The sequence below is a fragment of the Condylura cristata genome, unplaced genomic scaffold (assembly GCF_000260355.1).
Source record: "Condylura cristata isolate star-nosed mole 26May11 unplaced genomic scaffold, ConCri1.0 scaffold00005, whole genome shotgun sequence".
NCBI lineage: Eukaryota > Metazoa > Chordata > Mammalia > Eulipotyphla > Talpidae > Condylura > Condylura cristata.
Window position 1 is genome coordinate 54,782,439 of NW_004567106.1, and position 21,532 is coordinate 54,803,970.

Below are 21,532 nucleotides of genomic sequence, written 5' to 3' on the forward strand. Positions count from 1 at the left end.
AGTACACTGCTGAGGGAAGCAGTGGGCGGGTCAGGAGAGGTCTGCCACGCCATGTGGTCACCTCCGGGGCAGGCAGGGATCGAACTCATGCTGAAGTGGCTTAAGCTTCTTAGTGCAGTGCTTTAACCTGCTGTGCCACCAGGGAAGGCCCCATTTTAAGATTTTAACTACTACATGAAAGTTAGAACTCGAACAGACTATTAAGATCACTTCATTTCATTTTATGGTGAGTAAAATGGAGTTCAAAAAAATTAAAATCTTGCAGTCTTCACTCAACTTTGGGATAATCAAGCCTGTCTTCATGTTTGAATCATCTGGGGTGCTTTTTAGAATAATGCAGATGACTAAACCCCACCACTTTGCAAACTGAATTAAAATAATCTGGGCAGGGAGAAAGGAGGTTTGGGGCATTGGTACTTTTTTTACAGCTCCCTAGATGATTCGTAAATGTGGAAAGACTCGTGCTGTGCTGCTCCATTTAGACTAGACCGATTTGGCTTCAAGGGCTATTTCTTAATGATTTAAATCTACTAGGTGGAGCAGAAGACCTGCGCTGGACTGGGTAGTTAAGAGGATGAACAAAAGAATTAGAGGCATATCGCCTGGTAAGCAGGTTGGGACCTCCATGAGTAAGGGCTAGGTCACAAAATGCTAGTGACTAAGGTAGTGAACTATTAAGTACTAATGGAAAGACACACAAAAATGGGACTATTCAAGGAGACAAATTTGACTGGATTGCTTTAGCTTGCTCACTCTTTCTCCCCAAGGGATTTTTTAAAAAGATTTATTTATTCATACAGAACTGGGGTACAAGTCAGAGTTGCAGGGGCAGTGAGAGGCTTCACCAGAGACAGTGGGGAGCAGAACAGGAAATGGTAAAAGTACACTGCTGAGGGGAGCAGCGGGCGGGTCAGGAGAGGTCTGCCGCCATGTGGTCACCTCCGGGGCAGGTGGGGATCGAACTCATGCGGAAGCAGCTTTAGCTTCCAAGTGCTGTGCTTTAACCTGCTGGGCCATCAGGTAGGGCCCTCCCCTCCCCTCCCCTACCCTCCCTGAGGGATTTTAAGATTTCTGGTTTTTTTTATAAATACATTTTTTACATTATTCTTCATTTTGTACATTTTTTCATCTCAGTCGTAATCCCTATGGACTTCCCACCACCACTTCACCTGTGTGCCATCACCATAGTCCCGTGTGATCTTCCCACCCCAGTTTTGATCTTTTTCTCCTCTCCTCCCCCATATAATATCTTGGGTTTATGTTGTTACTTGATGTTTTTTGACTTTATTACAATTACTATATATAGATTTTTTTTCCTGATCCCTTACACACCTGCTATGAGTGAATCCATCCTTTATTTTTCTTTTTGGCTTATTTCACTAAGCATGATCAATTTATTTATTTATGCATACAAGAATTGGGGTACAGACTAGAGGTGCGGTGAGGGGGGGGATAAGAGGATTCCCCAGAGACTGAGTGGGGAGCAGAACAGGTGACTACTGAGAGGAACAGTGGAAGGGTCAGGAGAGGTCTGCTGTGCCATGTGGGTCACCGTCCTGGATGGGGCTCAAACTCATGCTGCAGTGGCTACAGACAGCATCAGTTACAATGCTGCATTTCAACTTATTCTCCACCAGGGAGGGCCCAGGATTTTAAGGTTTAATTGATTCCATTAATCATTTTGGGGGAAAATCAATACTTCCATGATACTGGCTCTTCTAACTCATAGAGTATTTCCTATGATTTTAAATTTTTAGCCATTTCTCTGAAGAATGTTTTATATACCATTTCTTAGATTCTCTTGAAGGGTTTGATATTTTGCTGCCAATTTATGATTTATTGTTTTAAATTCCACTCTTTGTTACTGACACACAAATATACAGTTAATGTTTGTTTACTGATCTTCTGTGCAGTGACTGCAAATGTGCTTACCAGTTCTAGTAGCCTATCCATACAATATTTTATCTCCACAGTCTTATGGCTTGAAAATTATGATGGTCTCCTTTCTGCCTCCACATTTCTGATGATTTTTTCCCCTTTTTTCCTATTTAATTGTGTGACCTGGTCCTTTGAGTCCATGTTAAGCAAAAATGGTAACAGATGGATGTCATCCCAGTCTTTATCATCTGTCAGCTTTTGAAGAGCATCTCCCTCAAAATGAGGCTTTGTTTTTCTTTCCACAAACTAGTATTGAATCTTTGCAAGTGGTTTTACTCCTTCTTTTGAGGTGGTTATATGGTTTTGCACCTTTCTGGAAAGAAGCATGTAACAGTATGCAGTGAGGCAGTTAAGAAACCTGGAGTATGCCAGCTTCTCACTAGTCTTGAGCTATACCTAAAATGTTCTTAAAATTGTAGTTCTGATTAAGTACACATGATGACCTGAGATAAGCCCTCTGAGGGTCTTGGCTCAGTTCCTGGTATGCAGCTTAGTCCCTGATATGAACCTTGCCTCATGCTAGACCATAGACCGCCATGAGGCAAGATGGACATGGGGGTCCCATGACGACTGACCCTTTACTCACTGCTTGGTGTGCAACTCTACAACTCACCTCTTGGTATATAGCTATGTCATAGCTGACTACGTTCCAGCTGCTGCCAATATAAACCACCCCCACTCTTACCCCGACACCTTGTAGAAACTGAAAGTGTATATAAATCCCTGCCTTCCTACAAATGGGGTTCAGCCTTTGGATGCAAATCCACCACAAACATACACAAAAACCGTCCATCTCTTTCAGAGAAGCTAAGTTCCAGGGCTGGGATTCTAGTCAAGCTGCACGTTATTATTTTGCAGGAAAACAGGCTGCGTTAGACCCGTTCATATTGCTGAACCTCCTGCCAAATTCAACTGACAAGTATTACACTTACAACGGCTCACTGACTTCTCCCCCCTGCACTGACACCGTTGACTGGGTTGTTTTCAAAGACACAGTCAGCATCTCAGAAAGCCAGGTAAGCTTGGAAATTCAAACAAATGAAGTGATGTTAAGCAAATTCAAAATTATTTTCAGAGCTTAGAGAATATGTTTGAAACCGTGTATCAACACCTTTGAAGCAGCTATGGTAGATTATATGTTCAATTTTCTTTTCAGTTGGCTGTGTTTTGTGAAGTACTTACAATGCAGCAGTCTGGTTATGTCATGCTAATGGACTACTTACAAAATAACTTTCGAGAACAGCAATACAAGCTCTCTAGGCAGGTGTTCTCCTCATACACTGGAAAGGAGGAGATTCATGAAGCAGGTATGTATTAAGCTGTAATATTTTATAGCTCCCATAAATGTGTTGTTGTCATGGGTAATTGAGATGCAAAATAGACAAGACACAGAATTTTAGAAATATTTTGATTATTGGTTTGATAGTAGAGCTGAGCTGTTTAACTTTCCTGAATCTCAGTCACCCTCGTTATAAAGTGGCAGTGAAAAAGAATCATCACCTCATGAAAAAAAACTATTTTGCAGATGAGAAATACTGAAGTGTAATAAGGAAAGTGATTTTTCTAGACACACTGTTACAGGCGGCAACGGTGCATGTGTACCTCTGAAATTCATTTTATAGCATCTGCCTGTGCTATGAGCTATGAGAGAAGAATGAATAAGGTGCTGAGGTGTTCAGAGCTGAGGATATTCTGGTTGTGGTGATCAGGAATTCCCAACCCCAGCCCCCATGAGATTCACATCTGTACTGAGTCTTGAGGTGTGATTTGGAGTTTAAAGCTCCCATCTCCATGTTGACAGTTCCCAAAAAACAAGCCTAGGGCCCTCCCTGGTGGTTCAACAGGTTAAAGCACAGCTCTATGAAGCTATCACAGTCACTGCAGCATGAGTTCAATCCCCAGCCAGGGAACTGACCTGCATGGTGTGACCCACCTGCTGCTCCCCTCAGCAGTGTATTTCAGTCCATCTGCCTGTTCTGCTCCCAACTCTGTTTCTGGTGAATCCGCTCACCCCCCACATGTATCCCTGTTCTGTATTTATAAATAAATAGATCTTTAAAAAGAAGAATAAGCAGCCTAGTGCTTAGTAGGGATTGAAAGCAAATGCACTGAGTTACTCATGAATAAAAAGTTAGCCTTTACCCCAGTTCCCTATACTTAGGAAAGAAGTTTGTGCTTGCCAGACACAGTGCAGAGGACAGAGAAGGCTCTGAGGTGCCCTTGATGTCTAGTGAAGCCTTTGAAATAGTCCCGAGGACACAAGCAGTTGCCTCCACTGATTTGTCCTTTCCAGTTTACTCTGAGGGTGTTCTGGTTCATGAAAGAAATAGCTGAAGTGGCCTTTGCTTTGGGGATTGAAAACCTTTCGAAGTAGATGGCCTTCTTTGAGCTCAGCTCTGCCATGAATTTTTAGTCATGGGTAATATTAATTTAATAACCATCTGTTTTTGAAGATGAGGCATTAAAATGGCATGCTTTTTACTATTTTAATGTGATATTTGTGAAAACTGCTTGACCAAAGATTAAAACAGAAGCTGCATTTGATGTGGCATTAAATTTCAAATTAAATCACTCCCAAGTAAAGAAATTTAATTCCATTTCTATCAGCAGTACTAAATACTATAACATCCTATCTAGCTAATAATGGACAATCTATTAGGAAAAAAGAAACTGGACATAACTATCTCCATTTCTAAAAATACAGTAGACCAGATAAAAATTATATAAATGATTCTTATCACACCCTTCTATAAATTATATTTTATTAAAGCACACCAGTGACTCCTCCTTGGCTTTAGAATAAAATCAAAAGAGTTTGTCATTACATATAGGTCCTGTTTATGCCTTACTGGCCTGAGGGCTTACTCTACCCCAACAAGCTTCCTCCTTCTTCCTTCCAATCTCCTCTTTTCCAGCTGACCTCCACTCCCAGGTTGCATTTATAGATGCTCTTTCCTGTCTTAGGCATGCTCCTACCTGCTACCTCTATTCGTTTTCTCCTCCTTATTCTTCAAGACCCAGGAAGACCTCTGTTCCTGGTGCAGCCATGTCTGACTGCTCCACCCATCAAGACCGACCCTCGCCAGCCCACAGGGTTCTGCATGTGGGAGGGCACCATGCCCAAGCTCTATGAGGTCAACTCACCTGGAGCTGTGCCATGTGACTGGGGGTTCCTAGCTGAGCGTCCAAAAACTCAGAGCATTTGCTGTAGTGTGATCATGGTCCATTTGTTTGGCTTCCCACTAGGTGTGAGCCCTATGGAGGAAGTAACCAAATTTTTATCTCTTTACCTCCATTGCTAGACTGTAATAAAGCTCTTTTTCCACCAAATTTTCATCAGATGACTAAGAGGATCTATCTCCATATCAGAAAGAGAGGGCAGACTGTGTTTGACGGACACCATTCAATGTGTAAATCCATAGGTAGTTCTCTTTTAATGTCGAACATTTTCATATAGAACATGGCTCTACATATAGAACACATCTACATTTTAATGTAGAACACAGTTAAGTGGTAAGTTAGGAGAAATAGTCGCAAGGTAATAATGCCAAGTATTAAGTGAACCAGAGTGTTTTGCTAGGCTTGGCTACTCAGTATGATTTAAACCTCATATAACCCATATGAATTATTACTCATATATATATAGGGGGCTCATGGGGTGATATATATATGTGTTTGTGTACATATATATACGTGTGTGTGTGCACACACATGTATGTATATATATAGATAGTTTTCCATGTTTAAGACTTGTGAATATTATTAATGCATTTTAGCTCTCATTTCTTAGCATTGCAGTATATTTAATGCAAATTAAAAAAAAAAAAATATATATATATATATATATATAAAACATGTTTTCAGGTCAGAGTGGGATGAAAGGAGTGTCTTTTTAACTAGATGATATATCTGAGCAATAAGAAAATTTCTGTAATTTCCTGAAAAATATCATAATTAATTATACATCAGTAGACTCACCTCTTTGAAGGCCAGTGGTTGTAAATAGCACCCACTAAGGTCATTTGTACAGTGTTACTATGTGCAGCAAAGTGATATGATGGTTATTTACTTCTTAGAAGACTATATATTACAAATTAAAGTGTTGATGAAGTTACTGTGTCTCTAGAGAAGATCGACAGAATTAGATCTTTTGGCTGGCTGTTTTTCTGAAGTGAATCATACAACCTTTTTAAAATACAAAGCAATTATCACTTTTAAGATTTGTGGCAGTGTTTGCATTAGTGTTTTTTTGTTTGTCTTTGTTTTTGTTTTTTTAAGATCTCCTACTCCCAAGCCGCAAAAGCCTAAACGTTGATTGTCTTCTGAATCTGTAAATCTTTAGATTCCTCTCAAAAGATCTATGTTGATCTTTTTTTTAAATGAGGCTATAAAACTGAAAAAAAGCATTCAGTTTGTGACTTTTTTAAAAAATCAGTGTCCTTTCGAGAAGCACTTTTGATAATTGATTTAGGTTAAATTGTGCCAACTTTCATATCAGTGGGAAATAATGGAGTAAAATCTACTGAGGTTATTGACATTTTCTCAACCACACTTCAAGAAGCTTTTCACCCCCCACCATCCATACTTTTACTCATAATCCATGTTGCTGAGACTAGACTTTCTCCCCTGGACAGTTAAACCTCCTTTCAAGATGGCCACACCAAGCCGCCCACCAGGGAGGAAAGTTGTATCTCCCCTTACCCATCTGTATCCATGTCCGCACTCAGCTGAGCTGAGAGGCTGTCATTGCAAAGAAATGTCTGATTCTCCTCCCTTGTACTTCTTCGTGATTTCTTTTCCCACCATTTTTTCCTTTGCCCTTGTGACACTCAGTGCTTTGCCTATTCATCTTTGGTGTCTGCTTTGCAGGTCTTGTGCCTTTCTGGTAGATCCTCACTCATGAAAGTTCATATACATGATGAGAGGATAAAGGACTTCATGTCAGCAGAAGTTTGTGAAGTTTTGATACCTATTCACGGAAAAATGTGAAATTTTGTGAAACATAACTTTATTTGGTCTGAATGGCAGATTTTTATAGAAAAAAAAGACTACAGAAGACTGCATTTTTACAAAACATTTAGAGAGGAATGCAGAAAAGGGGGGAAGGTTTTTTTCATGCTGCTATAAATGGAATCTAGAACTTCGGAACTAAAAGCACCTACTACATTTTCTAGTTGACTAATTTAAAGGTTAGAATTGATCCTCAAATGAGCATCCAAATAACATCAGGCCATGTCTTTACCTGTGTGTCTGGAATGTCAGCCACCAGGGAGAAGTTGAATGATAAAAACAAAACAAGGTTTAAGTAAGAACATTTATTACTCCCTGACAAAGGAGCAGCAACCTTTATTTGTGAGGATCCCTTGCTATTATATTAAGTGCAGTTAAATTATTTATATTGCTTACTTGTATTCCATGGGACTTGGCATAGACCCAGGTTGGTCATAGCTGAGGTCTTGCAGAAACCAGATTCTCCTTCTTGGCAGTGTTTCCAAAGAATATCTGAGGAGGACCCAGGTCATGTGTAGTTTCTGGAAAGGAATTCGAGCATGCAGTTCAGTCCTGAAGCAGGAATTGGGACCTTGACATAGTTCAGAATTCACTATATGAAGGAATTTATAATACGTTCCTATTTTATTGTCTCAATTGGAAGCTTATATATGGTGTCTGAGTAAGTGTTGATCTTGAAAACCTTGCTTTTAGGTCCAGGTGTTATGCTTTATAAAGTAGATGCTCTTCTAATAAGATAGTTAAGCTGATTTCAATTAGATGTATAAGGCACACCTGGAAATACAGTGCAACTGACTAACTTATCCCATGGTCATTACCCAGTTAATTAACTAGGTTGTTATTTAAGCGATCCAGTTCTGCCTTATAAAAGTCAATGTGCCAAGATCATAGGTTACATTTAGAAGTTCAGACTTTTCTCTTGAAACATTCAAAAGCATATATTTTCCCCTATTTAATACCGTGTTTTAATTTCTAAAAGATGATTAGCTACATATTTATGTCATGGTACTATGCTATTGATTACTAATAAACATAAGTGGTTTTGATTCTAATAAAATGGAAGTTTAACCCACTAAGGAAATTGCTAATAAACTCTTCCAGATTTGTAAAGGAGAAAGTAAAGAAATAAAAACCTTGTGAAAGAAAATATAAATTCCCTTTTCTCCAGAAATGTTTGTTTTTTGTGTGTGTGTATAAAACTTGAATGCATTTTAAAATAATTTCATCTTTAAGGAATAGTTCACTTCAACACATTCTCACTCTCTAAAAAGTAGGATTGATTTTCTGGAAGGAAATCTATACATGATATTTGTAGATTTCTATCTTCTCAAAGTGGACCTGAAATTCATTAGAAACAAGATCCAGGTGATTCTGTTCTTCTAATGATGTAGATTGTAGGAGTAGTTTGCTTTTGAACCGATTCTATGGACATCTTCTGCCATCTAGTGGACATACGTAGAAGTGTCGCCCTAGGCTAGAATACATCCTTTGATTCTGAATTTGCTTTCTTGATATTGGAAAAAAGGTTCTCTAATTATCAAAGGAGCCTCTCATTCAAAATCCTTGATAAACAAAAATAACATCACAGCTTTTGTAGTGAAAGTCCTGTCTGTTGTCATATAAAATTATATATACATTTATTACAAAAAGCGCATAGGCTGTATATCAGTTTCCAAAATATATATAAATTAAACTTTCTCTGAATCCAAAATATATATAAATTAAACTTTCTCTGAATCACTTGGCAGCTATAGCCTGCCTAGATGCATATGCTTAAATTGCTAATGCAAAGCATTGTATATAAAAGTTTTCCACTTACACAGCAATTGTTAGTTTCGGGTGCCCTCCTGTGTTTGTGAGATAAACTACAGACTCGTATAGACCAATCGGGCTTTGGATGACATTCTGATTTTAGTGCTGGCATAAGTTTACTGAGTCCTTGAAATAGTTTTTGTAGCAGTGAAAATTCACCCAAGCCAACTGCATGCTGTTGTCTGGTAGTTTGGTAACTTCAGTTATACTGAAAGCAAAGCTGAGAGTCTGTGAAAGAGTAACTTAATCATTTGCCTTGCAGACCTTTTTCTTTCTATTGCAAATCTACCTGGATGATAGTGAGATTATATTTATTACATTACTTCATTAGCACAGTGTAAAAAAGCTTTGCCATTTCTATCTTCACAATTAGTCCAAACCACCACATTATAAATAAAATCCCCAAAATATCACCGCACTCTTTATAACAGTTTGGCACCCTTCCCAACATAGACTTTAATTCATTTTATGAAGCCTCTGAACGATTTTCAAAATACAGTTACTTTCAGAGGAGACAAATAAATCTTCTAATTCCCTGAAATTAATTGCCTAATTTACTTACTAATTTCCAAAGTGGAAATTTTTCAGCAGATCTGAAAAAATACTGACATGATAGTATTTGTTGTTCTCCTATGGTTTTCCCTGATTGGAAATTTTAAATTATCTAAAGGATTTTCTGCCAACAAATGTCTGAAAATAGGTCGTCTTTTATAAGTAAATGATTCTCATCCTTAGATAAATCTATTTTCCAGGTACCAAGTGAGAGGAATAAAGATATCATGAACTTGAACATAATCTTTGTTTGCTTTTTTCAAAAAATGTATTTGTCTGCCAGGTGTTGTCCATTCGGTGTGTTCTTAAAAAGCTCTGGTTCTTAGTTTGTACTGTACAGGAGAGTTAAGACCTGTTCTGAGAGGGAAAAAAATGTAAGAGATCATGCAGTTAATGTAATAACCATGGCAAAACAGGTCTGACAATTGAAAACGACACATCACTTAGCAGAGATCAGGAAATATAATGAAAAAGAAGATAGCATGAGAGAGAAAACTATCTGGGAGGCAGGGCTGGAACAGACAGGTTAAAGAAGGAAGGGGTATGTCAGATGTAGCAAATGGCATAAACAGGCACTCCCTGATTGAAAAATGTATCTTTTGATTACCTTCAACTAAAATAAATTAGAACACAAATTTTCATCGGTTATGGCTTACTTGTTAAAGTCCTGGAGGCTGACAGTTGTATCAATCACGTTCTTTCTTTGAAGTTTGTAGCTCAGAACCAGAAAATGTTCAAGCGGACCCAGAGAATCATACCAGCCTTCTCGTCACCTGGGAGAGACCTCGAGTTGTTTATGACACCATGATTGAGAAGTTTGCAGTTGTGTATCAGCAGCTAGAAGGAGAAGACCAAACCAAGCATGAATTTTTGACAGATGGCTATCAAGATTTGGTGACTATGCAAGCGATTGTTTCTAGTAGATTGTTTCTAGTATTGATAACATCAGAGTTTAATTTTTCAAAGTGTTTACACGTGCTTGTAAATTGCTGCTCTCAACTACTTTAGATGTTTCTGAAGCTCTCCGTTTGGAGAGAAGAGAGCAGAAGTGTTGGTAGGGAAATATTGGGGCGTGATTGAGAAAGTTCCTTCTGGGTGGGGAACCCCAGACGAGGTCAAGGAGATACACTAAGCATTTAGACAGAATCCCACATGCAAGGTCTACAGACCTTCATGTAAACAGTTATGTGCATGATGTTGATTGCCATATGGAAAGAATAGACAAAATTTGTAATGATTTTCAAATTTAGTTGACTAGAAATTTAGTTGACACGACAAGCAGGAAAAGTTGTGGTATTTGCTATTTTTCATTTCGTAGATGAGGATGAAACTGGACTTTTATTCTTCTTTTACATTCTACTCCTTGTTTGTACATACTACCCCACTTATTTCTCTGAACTATCCATTTGCTGTTTGGGGTACTCATTTATGTTGATAAGTTGTAGTTAAAAATGAAATTTGCTAAAATTAAAATCCGATTTAAGAAGCCAAAGGGCCTCATTTGCAGTATGTTCTAATTCATAAATATTACAAATTTTACTTTACTTTACTTAATCACATAAACTTTTTCTTGTGTGAGTAAAAGATTAGCATTTTCCATTGACAAGAAAAGGTTTCTCAGACGAGATGGCTACTGTTAGTACTCTGATGAAAATAACCCTTGTGTGTAATTATGAACTGCTTCCTTTTTAGGGTGCTATTCTCAGTAATTTACTACCAAACATGAGCTATGTTCTTCAAATAGTTGCCATTTGCGCTAATGGCTTGTATGGAAAATACAGTGACCAGTTGATTGTTGACATGCCTTCCAGTGATGCTGGTAAGTGTTCCCCTGATACATCTTTATATTATCAAAATAAATGAGGCTAATTTAACTACTGGATGGAATGGTGCTTCCTCCCTGACTTTATATTCTTTTGGCCAAAAAGCAAAATGATCTTTTTAGAAGGGCCACTAGGTAATATTGTGAAGCATGGAATCCATATTTTATTCAGCAGATTTGATGCAGGAAAAGAAGGAAATTGATTTTTAATATTGTAGTTTCTAAAAGAAGAACAGTAAAATCTCCTAAAGTGTCTGTGACGAGTAAAGGAATATTGCTATGTAAATGTTAGTATTTATTTTAGATAATTAAGAGTTGGTTTCATTGATGTTTCCTTTTTTAGCCCACAAAGTATTTTGTAGTAAGTATATACGTGGTCCTAGGATCAGATGAGGTACTCTCAAATATCTGTACAAAGCATCTCAAGAGTTTTTGCCCATGTTTTATAATTTGGTGGCTGTGGAGGAGTGCTTTTCTCGGGGTTGATTTGCCAGCCTTATTTCACAAAACATAAAGGTGTGTTTAGTTGTATTTAGTTTGCATGCATCTTCTCTAAATATTATGGGAAATATCTTTTGATCTTAAAGCATATGCAATAATAGAACAAAATGTTAACCAGCATGATTTGACACTTACAAATCTGTACAATTAAGTTGAAGCTTTCCTTTTCTTGTTTAAGTAGCTTTGAAGCAATAGATGGAAAGCATATATCTGCCTGTATATATGTACATCTGTATATGTGCATGTGTTCACACACATACACCTATATATTTGTAAAAGTGCATACAAATATGTAGACTTTTTGATCAACCCCATCATGAGGTTACTCACTGACATTTTATAGGCTTTTAATGGAAATGAGTAGTTACAAATTGCATTAATTACTTTACATTCCAGGTTACATTTGGAAGGAAAACTGATGTGTATTGGCTTGCCATTGTGGTCTAAATGCACAATAAGCTTGTGCACCAATCACCTCACTGTGGTTGTGCTAACTAACTAGTTAAATATTTCAAGTTAGAGAATATATGTCAGAGTATTAGCTATTTGAGTATATAATCTTCCAAACTGAAGATCATAAAACTTTCCAAGAAGTTTCCCAAATTAGAGCACTGATGACTATTGGCTGTTACTATTATCATGATAGAAGTATCACTCTTTAATAATATTTATCATCTATCTCTTTATCTGGATGTAACCATAGTTCCCACAACTTTTTAGCATTTAAGCTTCACTTAGCATTTTCAAAAATATTTAAATGGATTTTGAGTTCTACATTTTATTGAAAGGTGAGCATTGAAATCACTGACCATAGTTTCAGCTACATCATTGTATGTTTTGATCCACCCAAAAAATAACATCGTTAGCAGTCAGCATTGGCTATGTTGGCCAATAACATGTGAATTGATGAATTGTGCATATAAAAATCTCCTCTAATTCTATTGTGTATATGAAGATATAGATTATATTTAATATACCCACTTATTTTTGCCATATTGGTTTAATTATACTACTCTAATTTCTGTACATGTAGCAGTTTCACAAGATTTTACAAAAATATCTACTTGTAGGTGTTTATGTTATATACAATTTTTACTCCATCCACTATGCCAAAATGTTAAACTTTCTGAATTTCCTTTATTTTTTGGAGAGGTTTATTGCATATGGAAAAAGAGAGCAAATGTGTATTTCCTATAAGTGTGATTCTGAGTGATTCTTTTAAACTGAATATATATCAGTACAAAGTGGAAAACTCTTGTATCATTTGAAGTTCTTTCACATTTGCACAAATTAATAAATGTTATAACTTAATTTCTATTTATTCAAAGGATCGGGACGCTATTGAGCACTTTAAGAATGAAATGCTAGTTTGGACACACCATTTACTCCCCATGGATATCTTGGGTCCCTTAAAAAATTGTGTATAGTAATGATGTCATAGTCATAGATGATATTTGGTTGATATTTTATTACGCTTTTATAATCTTTAAAATCAAGGGTTCAAACGTTTGGGAGATTATGCCTTAATGATTTCTACCCAAAATTCCTTTATCAAAAACCAATTTAGCCAAATTTTGGGTCTTTCTAATTTTTGGAAAGAAAATATAATTTATCTTAAAATTCATTTATTTTTACATAAAAGTCTCCCGTGTCATTTCAATCCATACATTTACAATTAATTAGAATATTTTAATTTTGTTTTATGGTAAAAATAGAAGTTGTGAGAGCAGGACTCTCTTTTGGCTTAGTGTGATGATAGCTATAATATTTGTGTATTTTATGATATATGTAGGCTAATATAGATTATAGTGACTTTTAAGTTTGTTGCTTGTTTCATGATTTTTTAGTAGTATCATTTCATCTTGTTAATCATGTTGTTCTGTCATCTTAGTAAAAAAAAGCTTTTTGAATATTCTGTGATTTTGGAAAAGTGTCTTCTAAATATGGAATTTTTAATTTAAGAATAAATGAAGATCACTTACAATTCCCCTCACTCTTTCAATCATAGATTTCAAATATTCTAGTCAATATCTGTTAAAGAAAAGAAAGCCTCTCACTGTACATTCAACCTTGGCTAATCCAATTAATTCATTACAGGCACCTGTTGTTGTATACAGCATTATACCATAATCTAGTATCCATTAAAATTATTATAAATTGCTATTTTAAAGTAAATGTATAAACTCATATTTGAAAATAATTTAAACTTGTCCAGGAAACTTTTTTAAGTTAAGCAGAAATGTATAGTCAAGTATTTTGAGGAAGTATTCAAGGTATTCAAGTATTATAGATAATATTAGTTAAGTACATATCTTAGGGCCTTTTCAGTTATGTTTTGCATTTTAATGTTTGGTTAACTGGATCTACACAGCTCCCTGTTATTGTGTGTTTTTCAGTTGTGTAACAGTTGTCTTTGTTAAATCACTATACATCTGTCCTTACTCTGCCTGTACCATCCTATGCTATTGGTGCTTTTATATAATGATATTTAAAATCACAGTTTGAAGAGATTGCGATCTATAATATGCTCACCTTTTGCACTGTGAAACTTGGCTTACCATCAACAATTAAATTATCCTTGCTTGCCAACCTACATCAGTGTTGCTTTTTTGTGTGATGGAATTTTAATGTGTCACTCACATGTTCTTTTGGAAAGATCTAATATTGCATGTGTCCCAAAGCAAGTCCAGAAAAGTGTTGTTGCTCAATTATCACACAAATGTCAATATTTGGTATTCACCACCCCCCCCAAAGTTCTTAAAGTTGTTCACTCTCAGACTTTTTTGTAGCCTTTATAGAATCTATTTTGATGATGTAAGATGATTCTGTAAACCTGTATAATTTTGAATTATTGAATATATCAGTAGTGCTTGAATCTAATCAATGACTACTAAAACATTGGTTATTATTTGTGAGTAAACAGCAGGCTAACGGGTACTCAATATTAGACCACGTGCCAACCACCAGAGCTAGACTTTTGAATAATGTGATCTTGACCAGTAGAGAAGTCAGGCATGAGTGTAGACACAATCTTACAAAATTATGGAATGTAGAATTATTCTGAAAATTATTGAAAGGGCTTAGCAAGAGACTACTGTATTGCTGGGATAGGGGGGTGTTTGAAGTGTTCCTGGGCTACCCCCAGAGTTTCCATTGACGTAAATATCTGAGACTAATCAGAAACCACTTTGAAGAACATTCTAAATGGGTTTATATTGACCACTGTGAAGGTACCATACTTGGGGTAATAACCCATGGGGGTGCTGTGAAGCAAAGATGGTCTCTGAGAGACATTGAGCCCAAATATTCTGCCCCTAGAATCTAAAAGGACACTAAAAAAAACATCTTACTACAATAAATGCAAACCCTGGTATATTAGAACACGCAGATGTTCGCAGGGGATATGACTGGGTAAAATCGTGTATTTTAGCTTATTGGGAGTTACAAACTACATGGTTCATTTATGCTCTGATAAAAGGATAAAAATAAATCAAATGCAACACACACAGAGAATAAGGAAAGAAAAGGAAATCAGTCCCCAATGTGATAATTATATATATGTGTATATTCCCACCCCATTCTTACTACTAATAAGAAAATTACCTTTGTCCATTAAAAGTGTGAAATTTGGCCTTTTAAAAACTCTAAAATAGTCCTGTAAACATTTAAAAGATAATGAGCTATTGTTGAGATTTATCATAACCTCTTAACAGAAAAATTTAAAGTATATGTGTCACTGACATGTACTTGATTATAGTTTGTCCTTAGAGGCACTAAGTTTATTTATTTATTTATTTTAAAGATTTATTTATTTGTGCATACAGAACTGGGGTACAGGCCAGAGGCTCAGGGGGCAGCGAGAGGCACACACGGAGCAGGGAGCAGAACAGGCAGATAGATGAAGTACATTGCTGAGGGGAGCAGCGGGTGAGTCAGGAGAGGTCTGCCTCGCCATGTGGTCACTTCCGGGGCAGCGGGAATCGAACTCATGTGGAAATGGCATTAGCTTCTTAGTGCAGTACTTTAACCTGCTGTGCCACCAGGGAGGGCCTAAATATTTTTAAAGTACATATGAAGGAATGACTCCATTTCCAAGTATTTCCAATTCAATTAGGGGTTGTCTCATATGCTGAATGTGAAGATTTTGACAAACATGAACTTCTCTAATTTTAGAGTTTAGAAAATCACACAAAAGTTCTTATTTGTCTGACAGTTATGTCTGCATTTTAAATTCACTTCTTGTATTGGTTTCCTTGGAATTTGCAGAAGCAGTATTGTTTCAAGTACCTGAAATCACTTTAATTTGGGAACATCAAGACTAAAAAGCAAGAAAAGTAGAGAGTGGAGAAGGTTTCCTAGAGACAAAAACAGAAAAAGAAGAATATTATGATCCAAATAAAAGTTTCCAAACCCTTTTATGGTGGGTTTTAACCAGAATGAAAAATAATTGAGAGTTAAACTTTAAAATTGTAATTGCTACTAGTATTTTCATTTTTCTAGCAGAGAAAATTGTCCAGGGTAAGTAACTGAAAAAGCTAAATATTCAAGAATATAAACTTTAAATAAAATCTTCTTGTAATCTGGACTTAGAAATTTTGCTTGAGTTGTCTTCTAAATAGAATTCATTCACTATGTTTCATGGTTTAACATTTCTTAATACTAGAAGTTTTCTGGTAAAAATAAAACTCAAGGATCCTCTATCATAAAACATTCTGGGTTTGATACACAATGTTAATTCAGTCGTGCCTTTGGGATTTCCATAAAGGATGCATTTCCTTGGAGGGCTGGTAAAGGCATAAAACAGAACATTGGGATAACGAAGAGGAAAATCTTAGGAGCAGGAAGCAGATGCTAGAAATTAAAAGAAGTAAGAGGAACATCTTTATAAAGGTACTCAAGCGACCTCACGGTTACCTGCCCCCATCTCCCCTCCTACGCAGCTCTAGACAGAACTGAGAGACATGCTCCACTAGGCTCTGGCACTTGGTGTGGGCGTGGTTCCTCACAGTTGAAGGAGAACCGGTACTCCAGTTCTCACCCTTCCCTAACATCTGACAAGGCCTGTTTGAGACTGACATTTCCGTCTACTAGAGACATATTGCTCAACATCAGTTTGGTAAAAACAGACTAGGAGGCTCCTGGCAAGGGACTCCCTGGGGAGCAGGCCAAGAGTCCAGCTTTAGCCCTGCTAGGTACAGCAGCCTCAATACAAAGATGTATAAGCCAGAGAGTAAAAAAAAAAAAAAAAATGTCTTCAATCAGAAGCAGAAATAAAAGAAGTTGCTGAATAAAACTAAATAAATCTTGCCTCTCCCCCCGGGGGGGGGGGGGGAAGTCCCTGCTAACAACGAAAGTTATTTTGCACTGGTTAAAAAAAAAAATGTATATACAAACGTGTCACCCGCTCCTCTCTTAGCTTCAAGCACTTGTGGGCGTGGGAAAGGAATTGCAGTAGAGAACAGAGATGAAGGTTTGGACCACAGTTTATATATTTATGTTGTGTTGTGGTAAGTAGTATTTGGTCGGGTTAAAAACTAGAATTTGAGTTTTTTTATATTGTGAGCAATTCTGTATTTTCAATACTAACTTTTTTTTCCCCCTCTTTTTCCTATTTCCACCCCAAGGTAAACCACAAATTGAAATCGGTGAATAAAAGTTTAATAGTTTTGTTTCTAATTTTGTAGAACTTGACCTGTTTCCTGAACTAATTGGAACTGGAGAAATATTCAAGGTATCATAGCTGTCTTTACATTACAATATTTGAAAATGTAAAAGCTTGTTCCTAATTACTAGTTAGTTTCCAGATGTTTCATTAATAAAAGTTTGTTTTGTATTTCTCTTTTCTGGGGTTTGTTGCTGAGTCATGTAAGTGAGATACAGTTTTGGGGTTTTTTTTTTTTTTTTTTTTTTTTTAAAGATTTATTTATTTATTCATACAGAACTGGGGTACAGGCCAGAGGCTCAGGGGCGGTGAGAGGCTTCACCAGAGACAGAGCGGGGAGCAGAACAGGAAGATTGACGAAGTACACTGCTGAGGGGAGCAGCGGGCGGGTCAGGAGAGGTCTGGCTCGCCATGTGGTCTCCTCCAGGGCAGGCGGCAGGCGGGAATCGAACTCATGCGGAAGTGGCTTCAGATTCTCAGTGCTGTGCTTTTAACCCGCTGCGCCACCAGGGAGGGCCACAGTTTTGGGGTTTTTTTAATGAAGAAGTTGGAAGACTATTATTATTTGAAAACAAATAGAAAAGCTTGGCAATAATGAAAAAATAGTGAATTTAAAAATTATAACTGTGATGTATAGTAACAAATTGGAATTTTTTTGATGTTCACATTTTTGTAAAATACTTGAATATTAGTTAACCAATTCTTAATATTGCTACAATTACTTTATAATTACCTGCAACAGTGATTGAAAGCTTGATAATAAATAAGGGCCAATATATAAATTGTATATATTTTTTACCCATATAACTTGAATTTTTTGTGTTTGGGCTATTTATATCTAAGTCTCCATTGCTAGCACAATGTCGTTCAGGTAACTGAATAGTCATGAGTATTCATCAGTTTTAGTATTGTCTTTTCCATTGAAATACTATTGTCTTATAACACTGTATAAGTTATATTGTGTTCATTCAGAATCAACATGTATACACAATATTTTATTAGCAATAAAATGACCATAATCTCATCCTCAACCCAAATATACTATTCATCATAACAGATTATATATTAATTCTAGGTGCTATTGTTAGTAGCGTTGTTAATAATTGTGTAGTGTGGATATGTACATATGAATGCATGAACAGATAAAAATGTAAAAACAAATGCTATTGCCTAGCAATAAATAGCAATTAGATTGTATTTTCACATGTATAATTATGTTAATATAATTTTACATATCAACTCAAAGGCAGAAAATATAAATTATTTTTATACTGTAAGCTAAAGGTGTTGGTCCATATCTTAGTCAATTTGGATAAAATACCATAAACTGGTGTATTTACAAACCACAGAAAATTATGTCTTTCGATTCTCGAGCTTGATTGACTACTATCAGGTGACTGTAGTTTTTCTGACATTAACTACATGTTTGTGAAGAAACACATAACCTGCCTGCTGTTTCTAAGGAAAGGGCTAGATTAAATAATTAGTTCTAGAAGCATATTTTGACAATTTGCATTAAAATGTGTCCTCTGACTTAAGTGGAAAATAATAAAAACAGAAACAAAATCCTATTCCAGTCCTTTATGGTGGCTTCAAAAATATTTTCTGAAAATAATAAAATATTCTAAACAGTTAACCACTCTGGTTTCATTGCTATTTCATATAATAAGAAATTAATTGCTATTTTACTGGTTTTCAGATGAATGGAACAAAGAAAGGTGAAAATAAGAAAATAAGTACCATGTTGAATAATGCTCAATAAATAAAGGCAGCTATAATATGTTGCCTTCCTTTTAAAGCCACTATATCTATTAATTTAATCACTTCCATAAGATTAAAATAAAGGAAGTAATGAAAGGGTGTTTTTGTGAAATTTCATTACCACACCCGGGGGTAGATGGTGCAGGTTAGAGAGGGTTGGTTTCCATGAGGTGCTGCTTTATGAAGCAAAAAGTCCAGGATCCAGCAAGTGGAGGTGAACCCCGTAACCTAGCCTTTGACAGTATCAATGTTTGTTTTCCTATTTCCTTGTCTTCCATTAAATCCTTTTGTTTTTTAAAGGAGGAAGAAGAGGGGAAAGACAAGGAAGAAGACATTCGCATGAATCCTGGCAGAGATGATGTCACAAACCAGATAAGGAAAAAGGAACCACAGATTCCTACTACGACAAACTACAATCACGCTGAGACCAAGTACAATGAGGCCAAGACAAACTGGTTGCCCACAAGAGGAGGCGAAATCTCTGGAAAGGGTGATGTTCCTCACACATCCTTAGATTCCACTTCTCAGCCAGTCACAGAATTAGCCCCAGAGAAGGAAGTTTCCTTGACTCCACAGAGTGTGACCCAACCTCCTGCTCACACTCTGGAAGGCACACCAGGCTCTTCCAACGATGGCTTTCACACTGTTATCAGATTTCCACAAGTAAACTTGCCTGGGACCCAGGAATCCTTAAATGCCATTTCTACAATGGAATCTCAAGAAGTATCTACTGACATTAGTGAGGAAGACAACCTACTAACCAGTATCAAGCTGGATGTGGGCACTGATTCTTCAGGCTCCATTCTTGCAACTTCTCCTCTTCCATTTATTTCCGAAAACATATCCCAGGGGTATGTATTTTCCTCAGAAAACCCAGAGGCCATCACGTTTGATGTCCTTATACCAGAATCCACAAGAAAGGGGTCGGAAGAGTCATCCTCATCAGGTTCAGAAGAGTCTCTGAAGGATCCTTCTGTTGATGGAAACATGTGGTTACCTAGCACTATAGGCATCACAGCAGAGCACGATGTTGGTTCTGGTAAAGAGGGCTTTCTCCAGACTAGTTACACGAAGATACCAGTAGATGAGTCTACGATTACAACTGAGTCATTTTCTCCAGATCTACCCGTTGATGAGCCAAAGAAGGCAACCGAGTCCTCTTCTCCAAGTCTACCAGTTGATGAGCCAAAAAAGTCAAGTGAGTCCTCTTCTACAGGTCTACCAATTGATGAGCCTAAGAAGTCAAGCGAATCCTCTTCTCCAGGTCTACCAGTTGATGAGCCTATGAAAGCAACCGAGTTCTCTCAAGGTCTACCAGTTGATGAGCCGAAGAAGGCAACTGAGTCCTCATCTCAAGGTCCACCTGTTGATGAGCTGAAGAAGGAAACTGAGTCCTCTTTTCCAGGTCTACCTTTTGATGAGCTGAAGAAGGCAGCAGAGTCCTCTTCTCCAGATCTACCGGTTGATGAGCCTAAGAAGGCAACTGAGTCCTTTTCTCCAGGTCTGCCAGTTGATAAGTCTCTGAAAGCAACCGAGTCCTCTTCTCCAGGTCTACCAGTTGATGAGCCTAAGCAGGCAACTGAGTCCTTTTCTCCAGGTCTACCAGTTGATAAGTCTATGAAAGCAACCGAGTCCTCTTTTCCAGGTCTACTGGTTGATGAGCCTAAGACAGCCACTGAGTCCTCTTCTCAAGGTCCACCAGTTGATGAACCAAAGAAGGCAGATGAGTCCTCTTCTCCAGGTCTACCAGTTGATGAGCCTAAGAAGGCAACCGAGTCTTCTCCAGGTCCACCGTTTGATGAGCCTAAGAAGTCAAGCAAGTCCTTTTCTCCAGGTCTATCTGTTGATGAGCCTCCTAAGAAGTCAAGTGAGTCCTCTTCTCCAGGTCTACCGGTAGATGAGCTTATGAAAGCAACCGAGTCCGCTTCTTCAGGTCTACCAGTTGATGAGCCTATGAAAGCAACTGAGTCCTCTTCTCCAGGCCTACCAGTTGATGAGCCGAAGAAGGCAACCAAGTCCTCTTCTCCAGGTCCACCTGTTGATGAACCGAAGAAGGCAGCTGAGTCCTCTTCAGGTTTGTTTGTTGATGAGCCCAAGAAGGCAACCGAGTCCTCTTCTCCAGGTCTACCGGTTGATGAGCCTATGAAAGCAACCGAGTCATTTTCTCCAGGTCTACCAGTTGATGAGCTGAAGAAGGCAACTGAGTCCTCTTTTCCAGGTCTACCGGTTGATGAGCCCAAGAAGGCAACCGAGTCCTTTTCTCCAGGTCTACTGGTTGATGAGCCTATGAAAGCAACCGAGTCATTTTCTCCAGGTCTACCAGTTGATGAGCTGAAGAAGGCAACCGAGTCCTCTTCTCCAGGTCTACCGGTTGATGAACCTAAGAAATCAAGTGAGTCCTCTTCTCCAAGTCTACCAGTTGATGATCCTATGAAAACAACCAAGTCCACTTCTCCAGGTTTACTGGCTGAGCC

At 37.5% G+C, this 21,532-nt stretch overlaps 1 protein-coding gene across 3 annotated transcripts in view; it reads left to right on the top strand.

Annotated features, from left to right (window-relative positions):
* Positions 1-21,532, top strand: part of PTPRZ1 (protein tyrosine phosphatase, receptor-type, Z polypeptide 1) — a 152,230-nt gene that overhangs the window by 86,786 nt on the left and 43,912 nt on the right. For 2 of the 3 annotated variants that reach the window (XM_012720972.1, XM_012720973.1), the window contains exons 7-12: positions 2,797-2,954; positions 3,095-3,245; positions 10,022-10,206; positions 11,005-11,131; positions 17,320-17,366; positions 19,359-21,132. In XM_012720972.1, coding sequence (XP_012576426.1) covers positions 2,797-2,954; positions 3,095-3,245; positions 10,022-10,206; positions 11,005-11,131; positions 17,320-17,366; positions 19,359-21,132 — 2,442 coding nt within the window. The remainder of the gene's footprint in view (positions 1-2,796; positions 2,955-3,094; positions 3,246-10,021; positions 10,207-11,004; positions 11,132-17,319; positions 17,367-19,358; positions 21,133-21,532) is intronic. The other variant, XM_012720974.1, reaches the window with a different exon arrangement.